This window comes from Chiloscyllium plagiosum, unplaced genomic scaffold (assembly GCF_037043375.1).
Source record: "Chiloscyllium plagiosum isolate Xiang-an unplaced genomic scaffold, Cpla_swu_hap1 HiC_scaffold_20, whole genome shotgun sequence".
NCBI lineage: Eukaryota > Metazoa > Chordata > Chondrichthyes > Orectolobiformes > Hemiscylliidae > Chiloscyllium > Chiloscyllium plagiosum.
In genome coordinates this window covers 5,405,452-5,420,729 of record NW_028270158.1, presented here as the reverse complement: position 1 = coordinate 5,420,729, position 15,278 = coordinate 5,405,452, and the positions used below count along the sequence as shown (strand labels likewise).

The following is a 15,278-nucleotide window of genomic DNA, read 5'->3' as shown; positions in this document are numbered from 1 at the left end:
AATGTATACTAGCTCAGACTGATTGGGTGTCTCAGATGTATTAGTCTGGTAGTAGATTGCATTCAGGATTCACGGCATTTGAGAAAATTAGGAAATATAAAACTCCCCAAATTTTACACAAAGCAAAAATAAAGACTGGAATATTCACACAATCAAACAAAACTTCTAAAAAAATTGCAACATTAATTTTGAGATTAAAACCTCATTTTTTCTTCAGGGGCTGAGGGCCTGTTCAGCAGTATACACTCAGCTTTTGAAATGTAAAATAGCATAGTGAATAGGCTCTAGCCTTTCCGATTAAAGCAGAATGCTGGGCGATTAGCTGTGGTTCACTCCACAGTTTCTCTCTGTGCAGAATCCATCAGCAATAGAGCAGTCCAAGGGGAACATGGGCAGCAATAGCAAAACTTCTGGATTTCTACATTTAATTGTAAACCAAGGGTACACTTTGACCTCTGTCTTATGTTTTGCGAATTTAGTAAATAAAGATCCTCCAGAACAGGCAATTATAAATGTTACAGATGTAAATGCACAACAATTGGGTCCCAGGCAAAGTATTTAACAGTATTAATATTCATCAACCACCTTGACTGTGGCAGAGATTTTACTCAGTTAAGATCCAGTTTGTTTTGAAAGCTGCAGTTGAATAAAATTCATTAATACAGCATTTCTAATTTCATGGACTTTCTAGATCAATCAATAGAAGATTCCAAGTGACTAAAGCTAATTTAAACATTCCCTTCCAAGAGAGTAAGAAATAAGAAAACTAATTTAAAAAAAGGGAGTGGGGAATATATTAAGCAAAGGGAAGAACATTCAAGAGATTGAATTTAAAACTGTAAAAGCCTTTGTACTTTAGGGGTCATTTTACATTAATACAGTCAATGGGAATTTTGTCACTGCAAGTTTGTTCCACAGTATGGCAAAACCCAGCTGTCCCAAGATGATTAACTGCCATCTATGGAAAGAACCAAATTATAGAGAAGACATTGCATAACTTAACAACAAATAACTTGTATTGAACAGATAGCTTTACCTGTGGTATAGCAATAAGAAGATCCTCTATGCTGGAATACCCGTACACTTTTGGTTGCAGTACTTCACCTGTGTACTTGTGGTAAGTGGAGGGAAATTCAGTCAGAAAGATCTGCTGGTAGTGGTAGGTGTGTAGCAAGGCTCGCACATTCTTAGCAAACTGGTACACTTTTGTCAGTTTTACATATTCTTTGCCAGTGTCATCAATGAATACCTGTCACAAATGAATGGCCCAAAAAGGAACTTTTAACAACCAACATTGTTCCTCATTTAAATCCAGTCCAAGCTATAGCAAAACAAATGAAAATATGGCAACTTGCTATAAAGTAAAACCTTAAAAACAAAATAAGATTTCTTATAATGCCTGGAGTCTGCAAACATTGCGATAAATAAACTTCCATTTTTAAATTCAGGTGAAGAATTCCTGTCACACAACACAAGCTAAAAATTTACTGTTACACAATTTGTAGTAAATGATGATTTTTACATATTAAAATAGGATATAGCATGCTGCATATAAAACCATAATGTAATTATTCAAGCTGGAAAAACAAGCCCACTCAGAACATTCCTGCTCTTCAAAACAAAGTATTGCACAAGTAACCATGGTATTCTAACTGGCAGGATTTGCACCAGGATTTCCCAGACTGATTCCATTAACTGAAACTCTGGTAACCCAAAAACAACAAAACTGTTGATTAATGGAATGAAATATCTGGCGCATCCTGATATTTCAATTTTGGAGGCAACTACAGACTCTATAAAATGCTTTTTGCACTATAAAAGAATGCAATGATTGTGATGTACATTTAATCTATAAGCAAAGTAGAAAAAAATTTATATCCCAAACCATTTGATCTGGATTGGAAAGCTTTGCTGCATCTGTTACAGGGGCTTCCTGGTCATGCACAGGTTAGTATACTGTGGAAACAAGGGATTATTCTAAGAATTAAGTTTGGTGCTTCAAGATCAAATACATTTTGGTACAGACATCATGAGGGGCCAAAGTGAAAGTAAAATGTTAAGTCTCCGTGGAACCCTACAGGAAGGATCCTATCCTGTAATATAAAACATCAGCATTCAGCAGCCTTAAAAGGGCTGAACCAGGAGTGGGGAACCTGCGGCCTTCTAGGCCATGGTATGTGGCCTTTTGAATGAATCCAAATTTTGCAGAACAAATCTTTTATTTTTTATTTATGTTTTTTTTCATCCTTTATTATTTTAATCTTAAAATGAATGTATTTAAAATACCAGAGAGTTAAAAGAAAATTCAACAAAATAATCCTCACAGACTGACCGCCACAATTAAAAAATTGCTAAGTCATATGGACTATTTCGACACCTCCTATGATTTAGTTATAATGCGACTCTAGAGTGTACGTTATCTTCCCCGCCTGACTGGCGCTACTACCGCCAGAGGCTGGTTGGCGAGAGCCTGTGGGTATCCAGTACGCCAGTGTTTATCAAAATATGACAACAGTGCACGTGGTTTTCCATTTGAAGTGAAATTTGAGAATAGTTACACAATCTAACCGTATCAACGTTTTTTTAAAATTTTGTTACTTAACAGCCCATGTCAAAGACCAAGGGAACGCTGAAGGAAGAAAACAGAGGTTTTAATGAGGATTAGGAACTGCAATATTTTTGTGTCTGCTAAAATAGGACGATTTGCTTGCTTTGTGATACTGCAATATCAACATTGAAGAAATATGATTATCAGCATTATGCCACTCATAAGGACCACAAATATTTAAATTAGAGGGAGAGTCGCGGAAGGTTGCATTGCAGAAATTTAGATGAAAAGCAAAAGCAAAGACAGTTATTTCAAGCAGTATTAAGACCCAGAAAAAAAATGTCACTAAAGCAACATATAAAGTAGCTTATATACTCAAGAAAAAGGGGAAGCCTTTCAGCGACGTGGAAATCATAAAAGAATGTATTGTCGAAGTTGTAGGGTGCTTAGACCCCGATAATGTTCCAAAGTACAAACAACTGCTTCTTTCAAGGAGAACCATAACTGATGGGCAGCATGAATTAGCCCTCGACGTAACAGAACAACTCCAACAAATACTCCAAAAGGAAAACACACATTATTCAATCGCTTTGGATGAATCAACTGATATTGCTGACTCAGCGCAGATTTTACACTTCATTCGGGCCATAACAGAAGATTTTATTTGCTCCGAAGAGTTACTGGCTTTGGGCACTCTTATAGATAGAGCACAAGGAATAGATATCTTCACAAACTTAAGATAAATGTCATGAATTTAAACTGAATTTGGTTAATTTAGAGAGTGTATGTACAGATGGTGCACCTTCCATGACAGGAAAACATGAATGGCTTATTGCACAGATTAAAAAAAGTATCAGATCCAGATGCTCTTATTTCTTTTAATTGTACCTTACATCAGCAAAATCTCTGTGCTAAATCTACTATTTTAAATGACGCTTTGCAACAAGTTATAAGTATTGTTAACTATATTTGTGCAAATGCAACAGGCATCGTCAGTTTCATAACATGCTAAAGTTGAATGATAAGGTATTCAGCGTGGATTTGCCGTATCATTCTAAAGTGCATTGGCTATCACAGGGACAGGTGTTAGCACAAATTTTATCTTTGTGAGAACAGATAATTGTTTATGAAGAAGAGGCAGCAATGCGAATTAGTGAAAGAAATTTTCTACAGAAATGCTGCATTTCTGTGAGATATCGTGTCAAAACAAAATTACTTGAATATTTCTTTGCAAGGTAAAGCTAAGTCTATATATGATGTGGCAAAAAATCCAAGCATTTCGAAAAAAAGCTATCTTTTTACAAAACTCTTTCTTCAAAAGGAAATTTCGGATGAACATTTTCCCCAGTTAGCAAAGGTCATTGATGAACAGGATTCTTGCGAATCATTTGAAGAATACGCAGCTGTTAAAGACTTATTAATTGGAGAATACAATGAAAGGTTCTCTGACTTTGAGAATCATGACATCACACAAATTAGCATTTCAACCTCACCTAGTTGATGTCTCCAAGAACTACAGATAGAATTGATTGAGCTCTCAGAAGATGACATTTTAAAGTCTTTATTTGATGCTAAGATCCGATTGAAATATGGAAAAATACAATAGAGTACCCATGCCTTCGGCAACATGCAAGAAAAATACTTTCTTGCTTTACAATCACTTATTGCTGTGAATCTACATTCTCCTACTTAACCAAAATAAAGACGCCCTTAAGGTCACAAATGACGGATACCCATCTAGAGGATCAGCTAAAACTGCAGACCTCCATGCTGCAACCAAATATTCAAATGCTTTCCTACAAAAAGCAGTCAAAGTCATTAAAAGGTTAGTTAACTTTAGAATTAACATTTTTTATTTAGTTAGTGCATAGTAGTTAGACTTTTACAAAATAATGTGAATTTTGAAGAATATATAATTGAAATTTCTTGGATGCAGCCTTATTAGATTACAACTAACATAATGCGGCCTTCCAACGTGAAAAGTTTCCCCTCTGAACTAAAGACCAAGGGACCCTAAGAGATAATGTCTGAATGCTTTACTAAAGTATTTATTAACAAACCAAACAAATTGCTAAAGCATGGAAGAAATCTCTCCCATACCCTAAGTTTTCAAATCTCTTTGGATCCTAACATGTGAAATCAAGCAGAACGTCTCTAGATATGAAAATGAGATTTCTATTAGAAGCTTCTCTAGCACATGGGAAAAGAATATAGAACCAGAGGACACAGTTTAAAAATAAGGGGTAGGCCATTTAGAACAGAGTTGAGGAGAAACTTCTTCATCCAGAGTGTGGTGGGTGTGTGGAATGCTCTGCCCAAGGCGGCTGTGGAGGCCAAGTCTCTGGATACTTTCAAGAAAGAGTTGGATAGAGCTCTTCAGAATAGTGGAATCAAGGGTTATGGGGATAAGGCAGGAGCAGGATACTGATTGAGGATGATCACCCATGATCATAATGAATGGTGGTGCTGGCTCGAAGGGCAGAATGGCCTACTCCTGCACCTATTGTCTATTGGCATAATACACATGCTTCAATTCAAGATAAGGAACAATTGGGGGTAGAGGAGGGGTGAAATTAGATGATATTATGTGAAGATTTCAAAAAAGGTCAGACAGAGAAATATGCAACAATTTCTACTGGTACAGTTGTACAATCCCAACAATGAAATACAGCAAATGTCTTAGTAACCAGCACCTATGGGACAAGAGTATGCAGTTGATCAAGACATCTGCATAATCCAAGTATAAAAACATACATTAAGTAATAGAAATATAATGCAGGGAACATACACATCACTGACACTTTATTTACAGCATAAAGCACAAATAATGATGCAACCTTGCCTTAAAGGAAAGTTACTGGCGAACAGCTTTCTCAATCTTATCCTGACCCGACTACCTGGACATTGTGATAATATAGTAAATGTCTTGTATTTCAATTTATAATTTTTGCCAGATTATCGAGTGTGCTGGTTAATAAGGTACTGGTTAAAACAAAGTCTGCTGTAAAAGCAGCTTTCAGAAACAATGCACAATAAAGAATTTCAGAATTCATACCTCAACCAAGTACGGCAAACTCTTCAACAACTCTGTCAAAGACATGAAACCATATTCAGAGGGAACAAGAGGACTTCCATAGGTTGTATCAAAATGCTTTTTAAGATCATCAACTGAGAGGCACGAGACATCATCCAAAGACATCAACAGCACAAGAAGTTGAGCAGTTACAGTACGAAGGGACTTCCTATTTATCAGCTGGAGCTGTTTACCTTTTGGTGTGCTGGAAATCTTGTAGGGTGGGGGGAAGTGTGCACAAAAAGAAATTATACTTAATTTGAAGTTGACTGAATAAATGTTGCTTTAGAGACATCAGTACAAAATAACTATGCAACATACCTTTGCAACATGGCAGAGTTTCTGCATAAGTTCTGCAACAGTATTGACATCATAGTCTTGCAGACGCAGAGTATATCCATATGTATTGTTATACTCCAGAAGGAAATCAGAAAGTGTCATACAATTGTCCTTTTGTGATCTTAGCAATTTAACAAGCTGGGCTGTCAGTGCCTTAATTTGCTCACTTTCAGTTAAAACAAGGAATTTCTCCTCTCCACACTCCAGGACCTGTGGACCATATGATTTACATTACAGCTCTATAAACAGCTGAAAGTTCACAAATGTGATGTCTTCTCAAAGAATCGTATTGAGTAATAAAACTACTTACTATAGTCTAATTCTGCCAAATCAATACTTTGTTTGAGTATACTGGGTAGAAATTTTCAAAACACTTCATGTTGGCAAGAGAAAACAGTTCTAAAATTAAGAACATAAGAATGCGGAGCAGGAATCGGCTGTCTGGCCCTATGAGCCTGCTCTGCCACTCAATAAGATCACGGCTGATCTTGTCATGGCCTCAGCTCCACTTACCTGCCTTCTTTCTATAATTCTTAATTGCTTTATTGTTCAAAAAAAAAATCTTAGCTTTAAAAACGTTTACTGAAGTAATATCAACTACTTCACTGGGCAGAGAATTCCACAGATTCACAACCCTCTGGGTGAGGAAGCTCCTTCTCAATTCAGTCCGACATCTGCTCCCTGTAATTTTGAGGCCATCACGTCCTAGTTTCACCTGCCATCCTCTCTACTTCTATCTTAGCTGTTCCGTTCATAATTTTATGTTTCTATAAGATCCCTCCTCATCCTTCTAAATTCCAATGAATATAATCCCAGTCTACTCAGTCTCTCCTCATAAGCCAACCCCCTCAACTCCAGAATCAACCTAGTGAACCTCCTCTGCACCCCCTCCAGTGCCAGTTATATCAATTTTCAAATAACAAGATCAAAACCACACACAATACTCCGGTGTGACCTTCAGCACCCTGTACAGCTGTAACATAACCTCCCTACTTTTAAACTCAATCCCTTTAGCAATGAAGGACAAAATTCCATTTGCCTTCCTAATTACCTGTTGTACCTGCAGACCAACCTTTTGTGATTAATGCACAAGGACATCAAGGTCCCTCTGCATAGCAGCATGCTGCTACTTTTTACCATTCAAGTGGGCGGCACGGTGGCACAGTGGTTAGCACTGCTGCCTCACAGCGCCAGAGACCCGGGTTCAATACCCGCCTCAGGCGACTAACTGTGTGGAGTTTGCACGTTCTCCCCGTGTCTGCGTGGGTTTCCTCCGGGTGCTCTGGTTTCCTCCCACAGTCCAAAGATGTGCAGGTCAGGTGAATTGGCCATGCTAAATTGCCCGTAGTGTTAGGTAAGGGGTAAATGTAGGGGTATGGGTGGGTTGCGCTTCGGCGGGGCGGTGTGGACTTGTTGGGCCGAAGGGCCTGTTTCCACACTGTAAGTAATCTAATCTAATCTAATCATCTAATCTAATAATTTCTTTTGTTGTTACTCCTACCAAAATGTATGACTTCACATTTGTTAACATTTTATTCGATCTGCCAGATTCTCAGTTTCTCAGTCCTCTGCACACTTTGCTCTGCCACTCACCTTAGTGTCATTTGCAAACTCTGACATCACACATGGTCCCCAATTCCAAATCATCTACACAAATTGTGAATAACTGTAGTCCCAATATCAATCCCTGTGGCACACCACTAGTTACTAATTGCCAACCAGAATAGCACTCATTATCCCCACTGTTTGCTTCCTGTTAGTCAACCAATCCTCTATCCATGCTAATACTTTGTCCGTAACGCCACACATCCTTATCTTATGTAGCAGCCTCTTGTGTGGCACCTTGTCGAAGGCCTTTTGAAAATCTAGGCACACCACATCCACTAGCTCCCTGTTGTCCACCTTGTTCGTAATGTCTTCATAGAATTCCAAAAGATTTGTTAAGCATGACCTGCCCTTCATGAACCCATGCTGCGTCAGCCCAACTGTCCAATTTCTATCGAGATACCTTGTTATTTCTTCCTTGACAATACACTCAAGAATCTTCCCCACTGCAGAAGTTAAGTTAAGCAGTCTATAATTCCCCATTTGTCCACCTCCCTTTTTAAACACTGGCATCACGTTTGCTGTTTTCCAATCTGCTGGGACTGACCCAGAGTCCAGCGAATTTTGGAAAATTACCACAAGTGCACTGGCTATTTCTTCTGCCATCCCTTTTAGTACCCTGGGATGCATTCCATCAGGGCCAGAAGACTAGTCTATCCTTAGCTCCATTGCCCAACACTAGTTCTTCTGTAATAATGATTGTTTCCAGGTCCTCATCTACCTTCATCTCTGTCAATGATTGAGATGTTATTGGTGTCCTCCACTGTGAAGAACGATACAAAATATGTTCAATGCCTCGGCCATTTCCTCATATCCCATAACTAAATACCCCTTTTCATCCTCTAAAGGACAAACGTTTACTTTAGCCACTCTTTTTTGTTTTATTTAATAGAAATTTTCACTATGGCTTTATATTCTGTGCCAGTTTTTTTTTCTCATGTTCTATCTTACTTTTCTTTACAGCTATTGTTGGCTGCTTTTCCAAACTTCTGGCTTCCTGCTGTTCTTGGCTACTTTGTATGCCTTCTTTTTCAATTTGATAGCCTCCCTTATTTCCTTAGACACCCCTGGCAGATTTTTCTTATACTCCTTTTCTTACAGTCCTTCCTTTTCACTGGAGTATTCTTTTGCTGAGCACTTTCAAATTAATTTTTCAAAATCCATTGCTCGTCAACTGTCCCACCATAAAATCTTTGTTTCCAGTCTACTTTAGCCAAATCCTCCCTCATTCTATTGTAGTCTCCCATGTTTAAGCACAGGATACTGTTACTGGATTTTATCTTCACACTCTCCATCTGTATTCTCTATTCAACTATACTGTGATTGCTCCTTCCAAGAGGATCCCTAATTACGAGGTCATTAACTATTCCTGTCTCATTACACAGGACCATATTTAGGAAAGCTTCCTTTCGTCAGTTCCATTACATACTATTCAAGAAAACTCAAATTCCTCTTCAAGGCTACCCTGACTGAGCTGGTTTGACCAATCGACATGTAGATTAAAATCCCCCACAATAATTGGCATACTATTTTTACAGGCATTAGTATTTCTTTGTTTAATGCCTGTCCCAATGTGATGTTATTATTTGGTGGCCTATAGTCTACACTTATCAGTGACTTTTTCTTAGAATTTCTAATTTCCACCCAAATGGATTCAACCTTATTCTCCATAAAACCTATATCATCTCTCAGCAACGCCTTGATGTCGTCCTTGACAATCAGAGAGCATATAAACTAGCTAATTAAATAACTGTTTAAAATCCACACATTTCATATTTAACCATTGATTTACACATTTAAACACATGAAAATAGCATATACATGTAGTCTCAGTGTTGACAGAGCATATCTAATTCAACAGAGTGGGATTGAGTCAAAACTGAATATTTGAGCATTAAATACAAAATGTTTCCAAAAATTAACTGAACATTGAAAACATTTTGCATTCCACATTTTATTGATTGGTCAATAATGTGTATACCAATTGTAGTTAGTTTACAGTATTACATTTAATCCTTTGACAAAGGGTCAGTTAGACTCGAAACGTCAGCTCTTTTCTCTCCTTACAGATGTTGCCAGACTTGCTAAGATTTTCCAGCATTTTCTCTTTTTTTGATTACATTTAATCCGCTGCTTAATTCTGCACCATCTGCTTAAATTTCAACACCACATATACCTCACCTGCAATACCTCAGGAATACTGCGCTCAATAAAGTGACAAAGTTTATAAACTAATTTTCTAATACTGGATATGGATAAATGATAAACCAGAAAGAGCAGAATTAAAGCTGATCTAAGTCAAACAACAATGAGGGAGTTCGAGCTACTAGAAACTATTTGCTTGGATATCTCTATACTCCTGGCTTCCTGCAGTTAACCAAATCCACATGGGCTTACACTCACCTGCAATACCTCAGGTATAGCTTCAAACAGTTCTATGAGTTTGTTAAATCCATAGTAAGTGAGCTTGCATTGACGCCCGAAGTGATGGTGATAAGCTGGAATAAATTTACTAAAGGGCATACGACAATGAGATTGATGCCGCAATAAATCCACAACCTCTTTAGCGAACTGCTTTGTCCTCTCTATTTCTTCTGGAGTGCGTTCTAGAATAAAATTCAAATAATTTTCTAAAGATTGAACATAATATGCAATTTTCAAAAGCATGCAAAGTTACTCACTGTTAAGTTCGGTGGCATATTACAGTGAAATTACAAGTTGAAGATCTAAAGTCTAGATCACGTTTAGAAATATTGGTGAACTACCTGTGGTTTACTCATGGCTAGTTGATGAAACAATTATTAAAAACTTTGGTTTGTAAGAAAAAGTATACACAAACAACTGTGAAATAACAATTTCAAAATTTGTTGGACAATGCCATTGCTTGACCTGAGCCACAAAGCATCTGTTGACATACAGATTTCCAATTGCAATGTTCACATTTCACGTTTGCGGCTGCAACGAGCATAAATGGGCACTTAGTTATAGTACTGAACTAGGAAATAGTGGTTGTACATTGAAATTTCACCCAAGCCTGTTGTGAAATTGAATTCAATGAACTAGTCAACCCGAGGCCACTATAAAATGGAGAAGCTTGCTAGATGGTTATAAATCCTAAATAAATTTATAACTTTTCTTCAAGAAACAAAGTATCACCTCTATCCAGTCTGGCCTAGATCAAACGTGGCCGATTCATAACATTACAGCAACTGGGAATGACGATAAATCCCAACATTTCCTAAAATCATAATAGTGAGTGTGCATATGCACATTGCATAGACTGCTGACAATAGAATCCCTACAGTGTGGAAGCAGGCTGTTTGGACCAACAAATTCACACCGATCATCCAAAGAGTATCGCACCCAGACCCATACCTTATACCCAATCCCTGGAGCCCTGCATTTTCCATGGTTATCCCATGTAGCCTGCACTTCCCTGGACTTTATGGGTAATTTAGCACAGCCAATCCACCTAACCTGCACATCTTTGGACTATGGGAGGAAACCAGAGCACCTGGAGGAAACGCCTGCAGACAGGGAGAATGTGCAAACTGTACACACACAATTGCCAGAGGGTGGAATAAAACCCAGGTCCCTGGCGCTGAGAGGCAGCATACTAACCATTGGGCTACCGTGCTGCCCTTAGGGTAGATTATCTTTTCCATCATCATATTAAAAAAAACTTTGTAACTCAATTATTTCCCTCCCCTCCACTCATTTACCCAGCCACTGTAAGAAAAATAAATCTCACCAAGGTGGCCACAGACTTGCTCCTCCTTGCATTTTGCATGCATGACCATGCAGCTGAGTTAACAGGAATTCTGTTGTATTTAGAAGAACTATGCCAAAAGAATGAATACAACACAATTAAAAAGAAAGAGCACCTCGCTTAGGGATAGAAATCACAGTATCATCATCCTGCTGTGAAACACAAATTGTAGTGTCTGGTATTTCTGAAAGAAGATCGGCTAATTCACATACACCATAGTCTGTGACATTCCAGTCCTTCGAAAAACACCTAAACAGAATCAAAATGCAGAAAATTGAAACCAAAATGGCTTTGCTGTCCAAACCTTATCTCACGGTTTCTAATCATGCACTATAATTTATCAATAGCCATAAACTGCTCCAAATTACTAACTTCTACACACAAGTATTACTTGTAGTGTGAACCAATACATGCGGATGCTCATTGGAATTGCTAGCTTCTCTCAACTATTATACATCTCAGGCCAGTGCCTCAGCATCACAGTGGCAGAAGACTCACTGCTTATTTCACATGCTAAGTCTGTAAATTCAAAATTTATGTCCAACCCTACAAATAGCTTCTAGAGTCTACAATAATGCTTCAGTCAACCTTCATAAAAAGTACAGAGGATGCTTATTAATTCTGTATCTCCAAAGTATAAGTACAGGAAAAGAGGACTAATTCTAGCCACCAGTACTAGTCAACAGGTTTTATGTTGACAAGAATTTTTGTAGTTGCTATCCAGCTGAAAACCAGCATGGGCCCAGAACACTGACCTGCAAAGGTGCAGCATTCTCCAACCGGTGGGATCACAGCTATGGGAATGAATGATTCGCTACTGTGCAGAGAATTATCTGGCTAAGCTAGGGCAGAGAGATGCAGCTAGATGCTGACTTCAGGTGCCAAGATTAAAAAATACTCTCCATTCCTTACTTAAAGGAACCAATTTTAAAGAGCTAAACAGAATTTAAGGATCACACTTACCAATGGTAGGCTTGTCCAAATTCTCTTACAAAAACCTGTTTACTGGCTTGAGATTTGAGAAGTTTAAGTAGATCTTGGGTAAAACGTTTTACTTGTGCTCGATGTGTTAACGTAAGTAGGCGTTTTGTGCCCAAGCCAAGGATCTATAATAAATGATAGGGGTAAATCATTTAGATTGCAATTGTCAGTATACAAGACAGATCTGAAAACTCATGACTTTTGAATGGCAAGTTATGAGTAAAATTCTAATGAGTAAACATTGGGGTTTTCACAAGCCTTTTGTATAAGCAAAATGCATAACTTGATCAAACACAAAAAAAGGAGTCTCATAATATTATACGGCAATTACTTCCATTTAAAATCAGATGATTACATGCAGACTTGGGAGACTACCAAGCACTTGCAGTTTCTTCAAAGTGACACTTTCAAACAACAAACTCAATTATTTGATTGTTGAATATATTTCTGAAGATGGTGAGACAGAAACACCAATTGTGGAGATTTATTTCAGCTGACAGCACACTGATTCAAGTGTTAGTGTAAACTCTCAGTTTTACAGTGAGATTTCATGAGACTATTGGCAGTAGCAGGTCATTGTAGCATCAGGGCAGTAGCTCATGGGAGAAATCAAGGCTAGGAAGAACCATTACAACTAGCAGTAGTGAAAACGCTATGAAACATCAAGACAGGTGAATCACTGAAATAAAGACTACAATGATTTTAACACGGAAAAGGCCAAACAAACATCTCAAGGCAGGTACAGGGAGAACAAGTCCTACTACAACTCAATTTTGACACAGGACCTAAGAGTATTGTGAATTCCTGCATTGTATTCACATCGACAGAAGCTCAATCCTAATTGAGAGACGTAGGTCTGGACTAATTTCACACCAAAAAGCTCAAACTAACAATTTCACTTTTAGATACTGGTAATTTTCTCACCTTCCAAAATGCAAGCTTTTAAATCTCACTTGGAAGGTGAGAAAGTTACCAGTATCTAAAAGTGAAATTGTTAGTTTGAGCTTTTTGGTGTGAAATTAGTCCAGACCTACGTCTCTCAATTAGGATTGAGCTTCTATCGATGTGAATTCCTGCATTGTATTCACAATACTCTTAGGTCCTGTGTCAAAATTGAGTTGTAGTAGGACTTGTGTTCTCCCTGTACCTGCCTAGAGAGGTTTGTTTGGCCTTTTCCGTGTTAAAATCATTGTAGTCTTTATTTCAGTGATTCACCTGTCTTGATGTTTCATAGCGTTTTCACTACTGCTAGTTGTAATGGTTCTTCCTAGCCTTGATTTCTCCCATGAGCTACTGCCCTGATGCTACAATGACCTGCTACTGCCAATAGTCACACACACACACACACACACACCAGGTTCATTGCCACTACAGAAACAGGAAGTAATGATACTTAAAATGCACAAATATTGTCGAGAAAAAAAAAATTTAAATGCAATCTAATTGACACTTCCAAGACGCTACTCATTGGTGATAAAAGCCTAAACTAGCAGTTTATGCTTAAAACTGATTTATAATCCAATAAAACTCACCTGCAGAACATGAGGCACTGCTTCCAGCAACTCCACTAATTTTGAGAAGCCATAGTCTGAAACTCGGCACTGCTTCCCAAAATGGTGATGGTAGGTTGGTATAAACTTGTGTTGACATATTAAACAGTGAGCCTGGCTCTTTAGGAGATCGATTACTTCTCTGCTAAACTGAATAAGCTGAGGATTTCCCACAGGACTTTTACAACGTAGCAACCAGGGATCTATAGAAAAAAGTAGAGAATGGATTTGGCATTTCAAGTTTGCACATAAGAAACACTACCATCACATTACCATTTCTGATCAAGTGTTCCACAAACAATATTTCAATATTTCAGTTACAAAGCTTTACCAGAATCAACTTGTTTTCACGAAAATTAGTAACAGCATCATTTAATCCAGACTGTGTTAACAAACATTTTTTCCAGTGGGACACTTCGTATTTTACTTAGAACTTTCCAATTCCAGGGATGGATTAAATAGGAGAAGGGCTAAAATGAGAAGTTAAATGTTCTTACAGCTTCTCTAAAGATTTAGTTCCAAACCAGATAGCTGACAAGCTTCAACCAGTCAGATAGCTGTGCTATAAACCCAGCATAAAATAGCAAATAAATTCTGCAGTTGTAAATCAAAAGCATCATTAAAAAACCTAATGTCTTAAATTTCTGAAATTAGATCATGAGGTCAATGCACTGGATTAGAATCCTGTCTCAGTAGATGGATGAGCTTCAATTGAATAAACAAAATCTGGAATTAAGAGTCTGATGATCATGATACCATTGTTAATTGTTAGAAAAACCCATCTGGTCCATTTGTGTTGTTCAGGTTGGAAATCTGCCATCCTCAGCTAGTCTGACTTACATGTGACTCCAGGCTCAAACTGCCCTCTGATGCCCTCTCAACTGCCCTCTGATGTGGCCTAGCAAACCACTTAGTTATACTGCAGTGGTTCAAGGCAACTCACTATCACTTTCTCAAGGGCAACAAGGGACAGGCAAAAAATGCTGGTCAGCTAGAGATGCTCACATCTCAAGTGAAAACAAAATGCATGATCAATTATGGCATTAAACATAACTTGACATTTTCCAGAGATCACCTTCAGTCTTTCCCCCAGAGTTTGTTAGATTCTGTACTTTTACAAGAACAAGTGTGCTGGATTAACCACCTTTTAAATCGTTTGTGCCTTTCACAAGGCCCTCTTCCATTTCCCTTCGATTTCAAGTCTGAGCTTTTCTTTACTTCCACATCATTCATTCTTCCTAACCTCGAGGGTCAAATGTTACCGAATTTTGTTGGATCATTTTTTTGGGCAGGGAATAATTTCCTTGTTTTTTGAAGAGGAGTCTGAATGAAGCATTTAAGCTGCTGACTAGGACAAAAGTGCTCTACAACTTTAGCACTGCAATCTTATATCCTATTTTTACTAACAGGATA

The 15,278-nt window shown here is 38.0% G+C and overlaps 1 protein-coding gene across 3 annotated transcripts in view; it reads right to left on the bottom strand.

Annotated features, from left to right (window-relative positions):
- marf1 (meiosis regulator and mRNA stability factor 1) overlaps nt 1–15,278 on the bottom strand; it is a 55,047-nt gene that overhangs the window by 6,625 nt on the left and 33,144 nt on the right. For all 3 annotated transcript variants that reach the window (XM_087997607.1, XM_087997608.1, XM_087997609.1), the window contains exons 17-23: nt 13,848–14,068; nt 12,298–12,440; nt 11,450–11,583; nt 9,969–10,171; nt 5,943–6,170; nt 5,604–5,834; nt 1,037–1,249 (exon numbers count right to left, since the gene is read on the bottom strand). In XM_087997607.1, coding sequence (XP_087853733.1) covers nt 1,037–1,249; nt 5,604–5,834; nt 5,943–6,170; nt 9,969–10,171; nt 11,450–11,583; nt 12,298–12,440; nt 13,848–14,068 — 1,373 coding nt within the window. The remainder of the gene's footprint in view (nt 1–1,036; nt 1,250–5,603; nt 5,835–5,942; nt 6,171–9,968; nt 10,172–11,449; nt 11,584–12,297; nt 12,441–13,847; nt 14,069–15,278) is intronic.